Below are 12795 nucleotides of genomic sequence, written 5' to 3'. Positions count from 1 at the left end.
TCTGGCAGGAGCCTTTTAATAACAAAAACTAGCCTAACCTTCCAGCCCACGTGTGGCCTGGTTTGTTCTGTGATGGAATGCTGGGCTGTCCTATGAGATATAATTCATGCTCTTGTTTCATGATGAGATATATAAAAAAAATCCAATGTTTAAAGTTTCCTGGAGATCTGTAAAGTACCAGAAATCAGTTTTCTAGGTGGCCTAGAATTACCTCAAACATCTCGGGATACACTGCTTGCCCTTTGTTTCTGAGGAGAGATTCGGCAGAGCTTTGCCTTTCAGATTTGTCTAAATATTTACCAAATGTCAGCTTTGTGAATTGTCTGGAAGTACCTTAACCATTTGGGCTACACATCTGAGTCCCTCCTTTTACCAATTATTGATGAAGATGAGTCTGTAGAAATCCAGATCTGTTAACAACAGCCACCCATTTATAATACAAAGGCTGTCTTCCTCCCCCTGCTGGAAGCAGACAGTATTGCTTCACAAGCCAACTTACGGGACCAGCTTCTTCCAAGAACGCCACACAAATATTTAACCAGCCCCGTTCCACCTGGCCCTCCAGGTTTGCTAATGTGGGAAGCTTCTGCATGAGGCAAAAAAAAGGGGGGTCTTCCTTTCAACCAATCATTAAAAGCAAGCCTGAAAGTTATTTTTAACACAATAAATCTGTTCGCCTTTAAGGAGGGTTTAGTGTTGTTTTTCTTCTTGCTGCCACCCATAAACACATGACTACCTTTCTGGAAGTCAATTTATACAAATGGGACCCACAACCATTCTCCATTCCTCTCCCCACTGCACCCCCCCCAAGCCAGCCATTCACTGTTGTGGGACCACTAATTATGTGCAACCCTTACTGGTCTGATTTTGCCTGTGCTTTTATTCTGGAGTGGGGAGTGGGTTACTTTTGGGGTTTCCCAAAGACTGCAGACAGTCACCTGTATAAAACAGATGCCTGTTTTCCAATCATAGCTGAAATAATAAGCCCACCATCTCTTGCTCAGTTCTTGCTTAAGCTGGTGTTCTCAGACTTTGGGGGTTCAAGCTCCCCCTTTGAGCTCATACTGACCGGCTCCCCCAATCCCCGCCCCAAACCATCTATTCCAGAGGTGAGGATGCAGAGACTCTTGCACAAAGTTGTGTGCTTCCAGCCTACCGAGGCTTGTGGGTTGAACCAGATGACCTTTGGAGTCCCTTTACAATTCTCTGATTCTAGGACTGACATTAAAAAAGGACTAGCAAAATATACCCCACATATTTAAACCATGCACTGGAAAATCACCATCAGAAAGCAACAGTTCACTCTCAGCTCCCTAGCTGAAATGGGGAGTGTGTTGCACCCACAAGGCCAATGGGATCAACTAGGGTTCCTATGCTGGGGGTGGGGGCATTCAACCCTACAAGGACGAGGCTAAGGGGGAGGGGAAACGAAGGCTCCACCTGCCTCAAGCATCCTATCATCCCCTGGAATGTCGCAAACACGCTGTCCCAAGAACTCTGCCCTGGAACTCGCTGGTGTTAATTTCTGCACTAGGTACCCTTCAAGCTAATATTATTATTTTAAATCATTTATTTCTATCCCACCTATTTCACCAAGGAGCTCAAGGTGGTCTGCATGGTTCTCTCCCCCTCCTCATTTAATCCCCACAACGGCCCTGTGAGGTAGGCTGGCCTAAGGTCACCCTGTAAACTACATGGCTGAAGCAAGTTCACAGGAGGGGAGAGAATTGCTCTTGCGCTCGAATCCTGCTTGCTGGTTTCCCACAGGCATCTGGTTGGCCACTGTGAGAACAGGATGCTGGACTAGATGGTCCATTGGCCTCATCCAGCAGGCTCTTGTGGTCCATTTTTGCCTGCATTTTCTACAATGCAAATATTTCTGTTTTAAAACAACGGCAAGCCAAGGACCCCTAAGGCAGGGACAGGGAACTTTTGGTCGTCCTAACCATGTTATGTTTTAGCTCCCATCAGTCCCAGCCAGCGGAGCAAATGGTCGAGGATGATAGGAGTTGTAGTCTTAACAGGCTCCACATCCTTGTCCCAAAAGATGGGTCCTGGTGCTTTAGTACTAAACCCTGAACATCCACAGGGAGGCTGAGCCTCCATCAATTTATAGGTGGATTGGTGCCAGTACAGCTTCTACCACTGGACTCTGCCTGGACCTACATCTATAAACAAGAGCAACAGACTCCCCCTGCTTGCAGCAGGAGAATAAGAGGCTGGTTTGGGATGCCTTGGACTCAAAGTGCAAAGCTCAAGCCACCTCTGCAGCTCATGAGCCTTCTTTGCCAACTCCATCCCTAGACATCGCATTAAGCCTGTGTTTACGCGGTTGTGTTTGTGTGTTCTCTTTTCTTCGCACTCAAATTTCTCCACCGTCTTTCCACTTAAGAGGCTGCTGGCTTTGCTCTACAGACCAATTTGATCATGTGGCTTGGAAATTGGTGTTTTAAGAAACAAAACCCCCAGCTCCTACAAGGGAATAATTAGGCAAATTGACGCCTTCCTGAACTTGCACCACTGCTTCTTCTCCAATTGTTCTTCAAGGGTGTTTGTTTGCTTTGCAATCGCGGGGTGGAGGTGCAGCTCAGGGACGCTGAGTCAACTCTGCGCTGGATGGATCCCCCCCCCCCGAAGCCAGCTGGGGGCATAGTGAGCTCACACCCACAGAAAAGCTGAATCATACGATTGCTTGAAATGGATCTTTGCTTCCCCTCAGTTCACCCTCAAATCCCTCTCTCTTTTCTTGGCCCCCTCCCTTGCCACAAGTGAGCTACAAATCAACTAGAACGAAGTCCTGGATTCAGCAATTGCACAAGGAAAGTTCATACAGAAGCCTGCCAAGCTCCTGCCCTATGTCGCAAAGAGAACATCAGCAATGTATAGGCAACACAATGACCATGTACATATGCAATAAAAAATCTTTTATAGAATAACTTCAAAACATAACAAGTCCAAAATGAAATATTTAGTCTTTAGTCTCAAAGTCGTAGAATTCTTCATCAGCGTGGTGGGAGGATATAGAATTGCTTCATAAACCCATCTTATTTTGAATGAATGTATGTAAATGAAAATATCAAATGCTGTGGAACAGTGCAGTGACTACATTATTACATGAGCACTGTTCCACAGCATTTGCTATTTTCATAATTCATTCTATATCCTCCCACCACGCTGACGAAGAATTCTACAAAACAGTATATATCCAGAATCACTGTTTCAGTGTTGGACATCATATTTGAAGAATACACAAAGCTTCACAGCTTGTCTTTCATCGTACAAAGTCTGATACCTCGCTTCATTTAAAGATTTTCAGAGACTTTGAGACTAAAGACTTCATTTGGGGCTTGTTATGGTTTGATGTTATTCTATAAAAATTGTTTATTGCGTATGTACATGGTCATTGTGTTGCCTATACATTGCTGAGGCTCCTGCCCTAGTCAGCCTCGCCACCTGTCCTCTGGGACCCCAGGTGCTTTGGCCCACAAAAACTAAGGAGAACGGCCAGGCCCTTTGCTCCTTAAGAAGCTTGGAGACAAGGAGCCACCCACCAGCCAGCAGCTGCCCAGGAGTGTCTGAATTTTGGTCATTCCAGCAATTGCTGGACTACCAAGGAGAGCCAGAGTGATTAGTTTGCCAGACTGGGAGACCAGGGTTCAAATCTCCACTCAACCTTGAAACTCACTGGGCAGCCTTGGGTGCCAGTCACTGCTTCTCTGCCTAGCCTACCTCACAGGGTTGTTGTGAGGATTAAATGAGGCCCGAGCGAATCCGAGAAAGTGCTGAATTGGCATCCCCAAACTAAGCCTTATGAGAAACGGTTGAGGGAGCTGCGTATGTTTAGCCTGGGAAAGAGGAGACTGACAGAAGATCTGATAGCCATGTTCAAATATCTCAAGGAAGATGGAGCAAGCTTGTTTCCTCCTCTACGCCCCTCCGCCTCCCAAAGTTCTGCTGTTTCGTTCTTGCTTTCCAAAGATGAGGACCCTCCCTTCAGATACTCCTGTCCGCCCTTCCTCCCCCCTTTGCTTCGATTCCAGCGGTGTTTAGATTAAAGAGACAAGGCAGGCTCTGAAAGATTCATCAATTTATCAATAAGCCTTGATTCCACATTTGCTCAGCGAAGCTCTGCCAGCGCTCGGCTCATGCCCAGAGGAGAGCAAACACATCAGTCCAAACAGCCAGTAAAGAAAGACTAAGACAAGGTGAAGGACTGTTGCTAATCCACCAGGAGCTTGATGCCAATAATTCGGGGGGTGGGGGACGCCAGCCCAGGAAGGCAAGTCCCCACCAGCAAGACATCAGCCAGTTGAACAACACATTGGGATGCTCACCCAGAACTTGCCTGACTCTCTGCCTCGAGTGCTTCTGCATGAAATGGGAAAGCGATCCAAGTCATTCCAGGATGAGCAAGGGGACCACTGGCGGATCGTGACTGAGCAACAGCCTGCTGCTCAGGGATTGGGTCAACTCAACGGGGAAAAGAATTGCCCTGAGCTCCCAGGTGCAGGACTGCAACCGTAAGGGATTAGAGCTAGAGTACAGTTGGCACATTTCACCTACAGCTGCTGGCCTGCTTTTAGCAGACCCCTGCTTGCCCGGTTCCCACCTTGGCTACCTGTGGGATGACTGTCTAGGTTAAGGCAGCTAAAATGAGGCTGGTGCAATGCTGAAAACCTTCCTGCCCGAATGTGAGGCCAGGTCAGTCATTCCCACAGGTCCTGCAGCTGCAACAGTAGTCCCGTTGCATTACACCAAGCAGGTAAATGCTCCTGTGTCCTGCTTGCTAACAGAGGGAGGTGCTCCATAAAAACAAAACTCTACTACGAAATCTAAATCCGGCTTACAGTACAGCACGAGAACAAGTGGCTCTTCCAGCAAGTTTTTTTTAAAATGTGTTGCCTTAAACTCACTGTGACCCTTTTTCCTTGGGGGCCGGGGAGGTCAAAGCAGGGAGAGATGGTGGTCAGCTGGGCTCACAGAGGTAGCCTCAGAGTGGAACGTGGCCCAGATTCCAAGAAGTTGAAGTTGGGGGTGAAGATTCTCACCCGCTGCCGAATCTGCAAGGTCCTGCTCCTGTCTCTTGCGGCAACTTGGCACATGGGCAGGAGAGGTCCAAGTAGCTCAGGGGCTCCTTCCATGCCTCTGGGCAGAAAGTGCAATGGATCAACACAGATCAACGCAGCTCCTTCCCAGCCTAGTCGTGCTGAGATGATGACCTAACTATTGCAATATCATCTTTGGATACACCTTTTAGGAACAATAATTTTTGGGTGGTGGAGGTGAATGTGCATCCAGCTCAAGAGGTGGAGATTGCACCCCTCCATGGCTAAAGGACACCCTTGCTTTCCATGCAATCGCACGCCTGTTCTCTTAACCTTCGCAGGCTCTCCTGGGGGCACCTAGTGGGATGCTTTCAACATCACCCAGAGCTGTGCCCTCAGGCTTGATAGAGGGGGACCACCCGGTCTATGGGGCTCCTGCAGATGGGGCAGGTGCGGTTGGGGAAGGCCTGGAAACAGCGGAAGCAGCAGCAGACATGCCCACAAGGGAGCAGGACGCACTCGCGGAGGCTGGTGAGGCAGATGACGCAGGCGTTCTCGGGCGGCTCTTCCGACAGATCCAGGCCGGCACTCTGGTGGCGCCGGAGGTTCTCAAACTCCTGCCGCTGTGCCTCCTGCTCCTGGTGCACCTTGTGACGGTGGTAAGCTCGGCAAAGGGCACGGAGGATGACAGCCACAGCCGCCAAGCCGCACAGCAGCGAAGCCCACTTCCAGAAGCTGCTGACTGAGCGCAGGTCAGCCAGGATGGTTTCCCAGTCCCCCAGGCGCAGGAAGTAGCCGGTGCCATCTGCTGGGGGCTGGAGGTGGAGGGAGCCGTCCCGGTGCAGGGTGAGCTCACCAATGCCCGTGAGGCTGCTCCCCACCAGGAGCATCTCTTCTGTCTCCAGGAAGCCCTTGGGCTTCTCCCCGCTCAGGTAGTGGCTGAGCAAGTCCTTGAAGCCGTGCGAGGTCTGCTGGAAGCGCTCATACACCGTCTCCACGGGCAGCTCGACGGCGTGGAGGGGCGACTCCACACACACCTGCCCCGAGGCCTTGCCGCTGGGGGACGCCAGGACGAACGGCACCGTGTGGACTTGCTCCAGTACCACCCGCTCACTGTCCGTCCTGCAACGAGGTAGAGAGCTCTGAGGAGAGGGGCTGGACAAGGCAGCCGAGGAAGCAGCCTTTGGAGCGGTCTGAAATCTCCCCCAAACAGAACTGACCACCAGGGGCATTCATGCTGCAACACTTCTGCCGGGATGCAAGGCTGCACTGATCTAACCGTTTCTCATCTGGCACATTCTAGTCTGCTCCACCCCGAGGATTAGGCAGGGTTGCAACCTACAGGCAATGGGCATCTGTATGAAAACCAGACTCCCAATGAGCTGCAGCCACCAAACCCTTGGCCTGTGTTATTTCTGCATTGCCAAAAGGGAATGAATTCCGCATCGAGAAAAGTTTAAATCTGTAAGGTGCCTTGGTGGTGTAAACAAAGCATGTTTGCATCTGCGTACTTAGTCATTTTTTATTTGCAAGTTATGGGGAAGCAGCAGGACACTAAATAAAGGACACTTTAATTCAGGACACTAAATAAAGCCTTGCTCACTAGAAATATGGCTGCCAAATGATGCTCAACTGACTGTGAGGACATTTATACAGCCAAAAGGGCTATATGCTTGGTTTCCCTTTTCTTTTTAAAAGCAGAGATTCTTAGGACGCTGAGCTGTGGTACCTGGCATCCGACTTGGCAGGGTTTTCTGCTCCCCTCCACTGATAAAGATATACCTCTAGCCCTGCCAAAAGCCAAATAGGGTCTTGCAGAGTTTTTAGAAAATGCTCAGAAGGAGGGCTTGGTAATCTTTTCAGGCTTTAAAGGCCAACTTTGGCAGGTGGGTGGATCATCCCATCTGTCAATCACATATCATCATGATGTCACATGACTGACGGGTTGGTTGTCCCGTCCTCCTGCCAACATCCCTTGTGCGGCATTCCCAAGCACTGAGGAATCTACTCCTGCCTTGATAGGCCAGCGCACCTCCCACCTGAGGAAGGGCCACAGCTCTGCAGCAAAGCATCAGGTCAAAGGGTTCAACGCGCAGCATATCTAGGCAGGGCTGGGAAAAGCCCTCTCTGCCTGAAACCCCTGAGAGCCTCTGCCAGCTAGAGCAGGCAGCCGATGAATCAATGGTCTGACTCGGGGTAAGGCAGCTTCCTATGTACCCCCAGTGCTCTCCTTGGGCAGCCTGATCTACAGCACATGCCAGCCAATGGGGCTGCCTCAAAACAGCTGCTCCGAAGGCTCCTCTCTTGCTTACCAGCTGCGGGCCAAGCTATTCCAGATCAGTCGGTGCTCCTTTAGCACCAGCCTCTCGATCACCCCCTGCAGTTCTTCATGGTATGGGCTGGTCAGAGCCGCCTCAACAGGCTGGACTACTCCTAAAGAAGGAAGAGAGAAGGAGACAGGGGTTCGGGAAAGGAAGGGGAGGGTGTTCATTGCAGAGTCTGAGTCTGGCTATCAGTTTGGTATCACCAGCACTGCCCAGCAGCGCCTCTCCAGGGTTTCGGAGAGGAGACAATTCCCATTTCAAACTGGAGATGCCTGGGGTTGAACTAGAGACCTTCTGCATGAAAAGCAGGTGCTCTACTTTTATTGCAACATCGTTTTTGGATGTGACGCATAGCAACAACATATTGGGCAGGGGAGAATGTGTAATCCAGCTCACTAACCCCAAGAGAAGGAGATTGCATCTCTCTATTGTTAAAGTACAGCTTAATTCTCCATGTGATTTACAGGTGTTTAAGAACCACCCCATTCTCTCCCAACAGCAGAGATTTGCTGTTTCTCCTGGCAGAATTTGTGCAAAGAACTCTAAATGCAATAGAAAAGGGCTGAGGTGCTCTGATGTGGCCCTGATGGCTTCCAAAGCCAGGCAAAATAACCTCAGGGGCCCCTTACCTTCAATGGCAACATAGCCTAGGCAGCTGCTTCCTGTGGCAGAGAGGATGCTGGGAAGACTGTCGTTGACTTGAAGCTTTGGCGCTTCCTGCATGGAAGAAGAAAAACAAGTAAGGGTTTAAATGGAAGAGGCAGTATAAGAAAAAACGTTACGTAAGTCCTGAGTTCAAATCTAAGTTCTTTCCTGAGCTTCCGAGTCAACCGTTCTAGTCAATTCTCTATGTCATAAGAACTGTATTTCTTATGTTCATCAGTTTTCTTGTGCAACGAGCCTCTAGGTGAGAGACGATCCAATATAGAACAAACGTTAAAATATAGCAAGACAGCAGCGGATTGCAAACATTTCAAAATAACACAGCTAATCGGCAAGGGAGGAAAAAGTACCTGCATCAGTGCAATAATATCAAAGCTAAAAACCCAAATGCAAGCTAAAGCTAAACACCATCAAATTATACGGAGGCTGAAACCGGCAAGGTTATAAATGTTAAAAGGCCCAGAAAGAATCCAAGCCCCCACCACCCTCCATGTTAGAGTGAGATGGATTGACATGGGGGTGCCCCTCCACCCACCTGCCATGGCAGGAAGCCTTGTCACCAAGGGCCCTGCCGCCCCAGTGCACCCGCCTAAATGGCAGACAAGCAGAAAGTGCAGAAAGCTGTCTGTAAGCAGTAGAAACCCCTGGAATAGGATGTGATGACGCCAGTACAGGGTCCCTAGTGTCCTGTGTGAACTCAGATGCTATCACCTAGTGGCAATGTGCCTGCACCAGTCCTCTTTGCTACACCAGCCTGAGAGTTGGCACCACACCTCCATCATTCAGCCTGGACACTGAGGTCCAGCTCTGAGGGCCTTCTGGCAGTTCCCTCACCGCGAGAAGCCAAGTTACAGGGAACCAGGCAGAGGGCCTTCTCGGCAGTGGTGCCCATCCTGTGGAACGCCCTCCCACCAGATGTCAAGGAAATAAATAACTACAGTGGTACCTCAGGTTAAGTACTTAATTTGTTCCGGAGGTCCGTTCTTAACCTGAAATTGTTCTTAACCTGAAGCACCACTTTAACTAATGGGACCTCCTGTTACCGCCGCGCCGCCGGAGAACGATTTCTGTTCTCATCCTGAAGCAAAGTTCCTAACCTGAGGTAATATTTCTGGGTTAGCGGAGTCTGTAACCTGAAGCGTATGTAACCTGAAGCGTATGTACCCGAGGTACCACTGTATCTGACTTTTAGAAAACATCTCAAGGTAGCCCTGTATAGGGAAGTTTTTAATGTTTGGTGTTTTATTACACGTCTATATTTTGCTGGAAGCCGCCCAGAGTGGCTGGGGCAACTCAGTCAGATGGCTGGCATATGAATAATAAAATGATGATGATGATGATATAAAAAGGGGCATTTATCCACCCCCCCCCTTCTGCTCTGGCCAGGGTGAGCCACTGGACTGCAGGTGTGGTGCTGGCTGTGCTATTTTAATTTTAATTTATTTGAATTAATTTTGGGATGCATATTAATCAATTGATTGCTTGTTTTTATGCATATTGTATTATTTATATGATGTTAGCTGCTCTGAGCCTGGCTCCGGCAGAGGAGGGTGAGGTACAAATAAAAATTTATTATCATTATTATTATTATTATTATTACTCCATCAAGGGGTTCCATAAACGGGGGGGGGGGGGGGGCAGCACCAACAAGGCCATCTCTCTCATTGCCACCCTGTGTGCTTCAGAATTAGGTGGCAATCAGAAGAGGGTTTCCACAGATGGTCTCAGAGCAGAGGTAGCTACATAAGCAAACAGATGCCCCATTAGGGACAGGGGTCCCAAGGCATGTAGGGCTTTAATGGTTAAAAGCAGCACATTGATTTGGTGCTGTGTGGCTTGGAAACTAATGGACAACCTCTCCCTGTACATTCCTCCCCATGCCCCAAGGTCATCAACGGCAGGGATGGGGAGGAAGTTGCTGGACTACAACTCCCATCGTTCCTGACAACTGGTCATGTGGGCTGGAAGTTATGGGAGCTGGAGTCTAACAAGATCTGGAGTGTCACAGGCTCCCCAACCCTGATCTATGCAATTTTTTCTGCGAGTGCCATCTTAAAAACTGCCCAATTCACACTTCAAAACTTCTCTGCTGATTTAGGCCAAAATCCCATCTAGCTGAGCATTCAGTTTCCAGCCACACCCTGCAAGTTGCTTGGCAGAATTCTACCCCCCTGTGAATTTGACCAAACCCTTTCCAAAGCCATCAAAGCTCATACCCATCCCAAAATCTCAGGGTAGTGAATTTCGCTGAGTTGGTGGAGAATAAGACTCTTAACCTCATAGTTGTCGGTTTGAGCCCCATGTTAGGCAAAATATTCCTATATATGAAGACCAGGTGGTCCTCATGGTCCCTTCCAACTCTACACTTCTATGCTGTGCCAAGGAATGCTATCTTGTGTCTGCCCTGAAGTGACAACCATTGGGTAACTCTTCTAACCACTCTGGGTTCTAGCACTACACTCCCTCGAGCTCCAGCTACAATATGTGGATAAATACCAGACTATCATATAGTACTATCGTAAAGATGATTGAAGCAACATAGGAAATGCTTTGAATACTTGAGACACGCTGTATAGACGCTAAATATCACTCTGATCTGTTCTCTCAAGAGCAAGGGAGAAGCAAGATGTGCACAGCATACCTGGATCTTGGTCACCACCTTGGCCTTCTTCCTGTGTAGGTAATAAAAGAGACCAGAGAAGGCCAGGCTGGATCCTAAACACACCAGCTCTCCTGGTGTCAAAGGCAAAGTATCCATCAGAGCTTCTTCCTGACAGCTGGAAGAGAAACAAAATCAGATACCAAGTTACACAGGAACAAGGAAACGCCTCTCCCACCTAGAGTGATTCTTGGACGTGGAAGTGTCCAGAAACATGGAGAACAAGCACTGTCTGAATAACACCAGAGGAAGCTGCCTTCTACAGTCAGACCACTGGCCCATGTAGCTCAGTGCTGTCTATACTGACTTGGAGAGACCCAAGATCAAACATGGGAATTCCCCCCCCCCCCATGCTAAGTCTGCTTGGCCCTTTATAGATCTGTAAAATCACTTAGATTATCTGAGGAAATTCCACTCACGGCATCACTATACTATGAAATGCCCTTCCCTCTGTAATACATGAAGATCGGACCCACAAGGTCAGGTGCTGTTTTTATTCTCTTGAACATCCACTTTCGTTTTTAGATGGTTCCTTTACTGCGGCTGTTTTTAGTGGTTTCAATTTTTTAAATTTTTTTTGTGTTTTTTTTGTTCTCATGATATTGCCTATCACTTTTATGTTGTACACACTGCTTGGAGATTTTTTAAGCAGTTTACAAGTACAAATAAATAAATAAATGCACTGCAAAACTCTTGCTGACATGCTGCCCTCCGCTTTATGCAGAAAGCTGGTCACATGACAAGGGAGGATCACCCAGGCCGAGATATGCTTTATCAAGTCTGAACAAGGAAGAAGGCAGTGCCAGATTGATTTTTCTGCAGAGCTTTGCTTGGTGTCCTATGCTCCGTTCAGAGTTCCCTTCAGTTGTCCTGCTGATATCAAGGACACCCAAAGAGCAGCCTCTCCAGGATGAAAGCAGGATTTCTGGGAGGTGGACAGGAATGAGAAGTTCAGCACTACTGGTTCAACACCTCCACCTTTACTCCGCAAAACCACCTTAGACCAGTGACCTGCATTTAATTAATGAGCCACATAAGACACCTTGGATTGCATTCTACAAAGTTCAACTTGGAGCAGAAATGAACGAACCTACACAATGGTTAGAATGTGGAGTTATCCTGGGAGAGCCCGGAGTTCAAATTCCCCACTCAGCCACCAAGTTCCCTGGGCTAGTCATTGTCTCTCAACCTAGCCTACCTCACAGGGCTGTTGTGAGGACGAACCAGAAGGTACCAATTACAGATAGGTAGCCGTGTTGGTCTGCCATAGTCAAAACAAAATAAAAAAATTCCTTCCAGTAGCACCTTAAAGACCAACTAAGTTAGTTCTAGGTATGAGCTTTCGTGTGCATGCACACTTCTTCAGATACACAGTGTGTACACGAAAGCTCATACCTAGAACTAACTTAGTTGGTCTTTAAGGTGCTACTGGAAGGAATTTTTTTATTTTGTTTTGACAGAAGGTACCAAGTACGCCACCTTGACCCCACTGGGGGGGGGGGAGGTGGGATATAATTGTAAAATAAATAAGCTGGCTGCTGACTTCAAAGGGTCTACCCAGCAGGGCTGGCCTTGACGTGTGGAATAGAGAAATCTAACCGCTCCAACAGGAAACTACTTGCTCCAGAGGAGGGAGCAGAGGGGCTGGTAGGCCCAGGCAGCAGAGGAGGGCGCCACAATGCTTGCCCACCCAGGGAAAGGGAAGTCCCTCCATGCCCAGCCCTGCCCCCCACCCGTAAAACACGTGCTCCGAGGCACCCACGCCCGCCCCCTCCACCCAACTCCGCGTCCAGGATCTGGGTTCAAATCCCGCCCCAACTCAAGCCACGAAGCTCGCCGGGCGACCTGACAGCCTGTCCGCCTAACTAACCCACCCCGCAGGGTTGAGGTGGGGGGTGAAAGGGAAACGAGACAGGTGGGGCACAAAGGCGACGTCGACCTGCAGGTGCAGGTACCCGGCGGGTCTCGGGCCCACCTACCTCCTGGCGCGAGAGCGGTCACCTCCATCTCCGCGGACCTCTTTCCCGGCGGAACCAAGCAACGCGCATCAGATCCCCGGCCGAGCTGCCCAGTGCGTTACACCCATGCTGCTCCGCCCCTCGCC

The 12795-nt window shown here is 49.1% G+C and overlaps 1 protein-coding gene across 1 annotated transcript; it reads right to left on the bottom strand.

The window, feature by feature from the left end:
• Window positions 1-4074: 4074 nt before the first annotated feature.
• Window positions 4075-12795, bottom strand: LOC309342022 (mitochondrial ubiquitin ligase activator of nfkb 1-A-like). The gene is made up of 5 exons (XM_081862036.1): window positions 12671-12795; window positions 10674-10809; window positions 7999-8086; window positions 7358-7478; window positions 4075-6167 (listed from the first exon to the last, which is right to left on the bottom strand). Exons 2-5 carry the CDS (start codon window positions 10788-10790, stop codon window positions 5441-5443), a joined length of 1053 nt encoding a protein of 350 aa, XP_081718162.1. The 5' UTR covers window positions 10791-10809; window positions 12671-12795; the 3' UTR covers window positions 4075-5440.

Source organism: Podarcis erhardii (genome assembly GCF_964252035.2).
Source record: "Podarcis erhardii genome assembly, chromosome: 5".
In the NCBI taxonomy this organism is placed as follows: Eukaryota; Metazoa; Chordata; class Lepidosauria; order Squamata; family Lacertidae; genus Podarcis; species Podarcis erhardii.
This window is presented reverse-complemented; position numbering and strand designations above follow the sequence as displayed.

What these genes read in the sequence shown, in the direction of transcription:
- LOC309342022 (XM_081862036.1), bottom strand. Translation starts at nt 10,790, where the DNA reads ATGGATACTTTGCCTTTGACACCAGGAGAGCTGGTGTGTTTAGGATCC. An exon ending in AGGTGGTGACCAAGATCCAG is followed by an intron (nt 8,087 to 10,673) that starts GTATGCTGTGCA and finishes TCTTCCATGCAG; the next exon opens with GAAGCGCCAAAGCTTCAAGT. An exon ending in AGGCTATGTTGCCATTGAAG is followed by an intron (nt 7,479 to 7,998) that starts GTAAGGGGCCCC and finishes TTCCTTCTTTAG; the next exon opens with GAGTAGTCCAGCCTGTTGAG.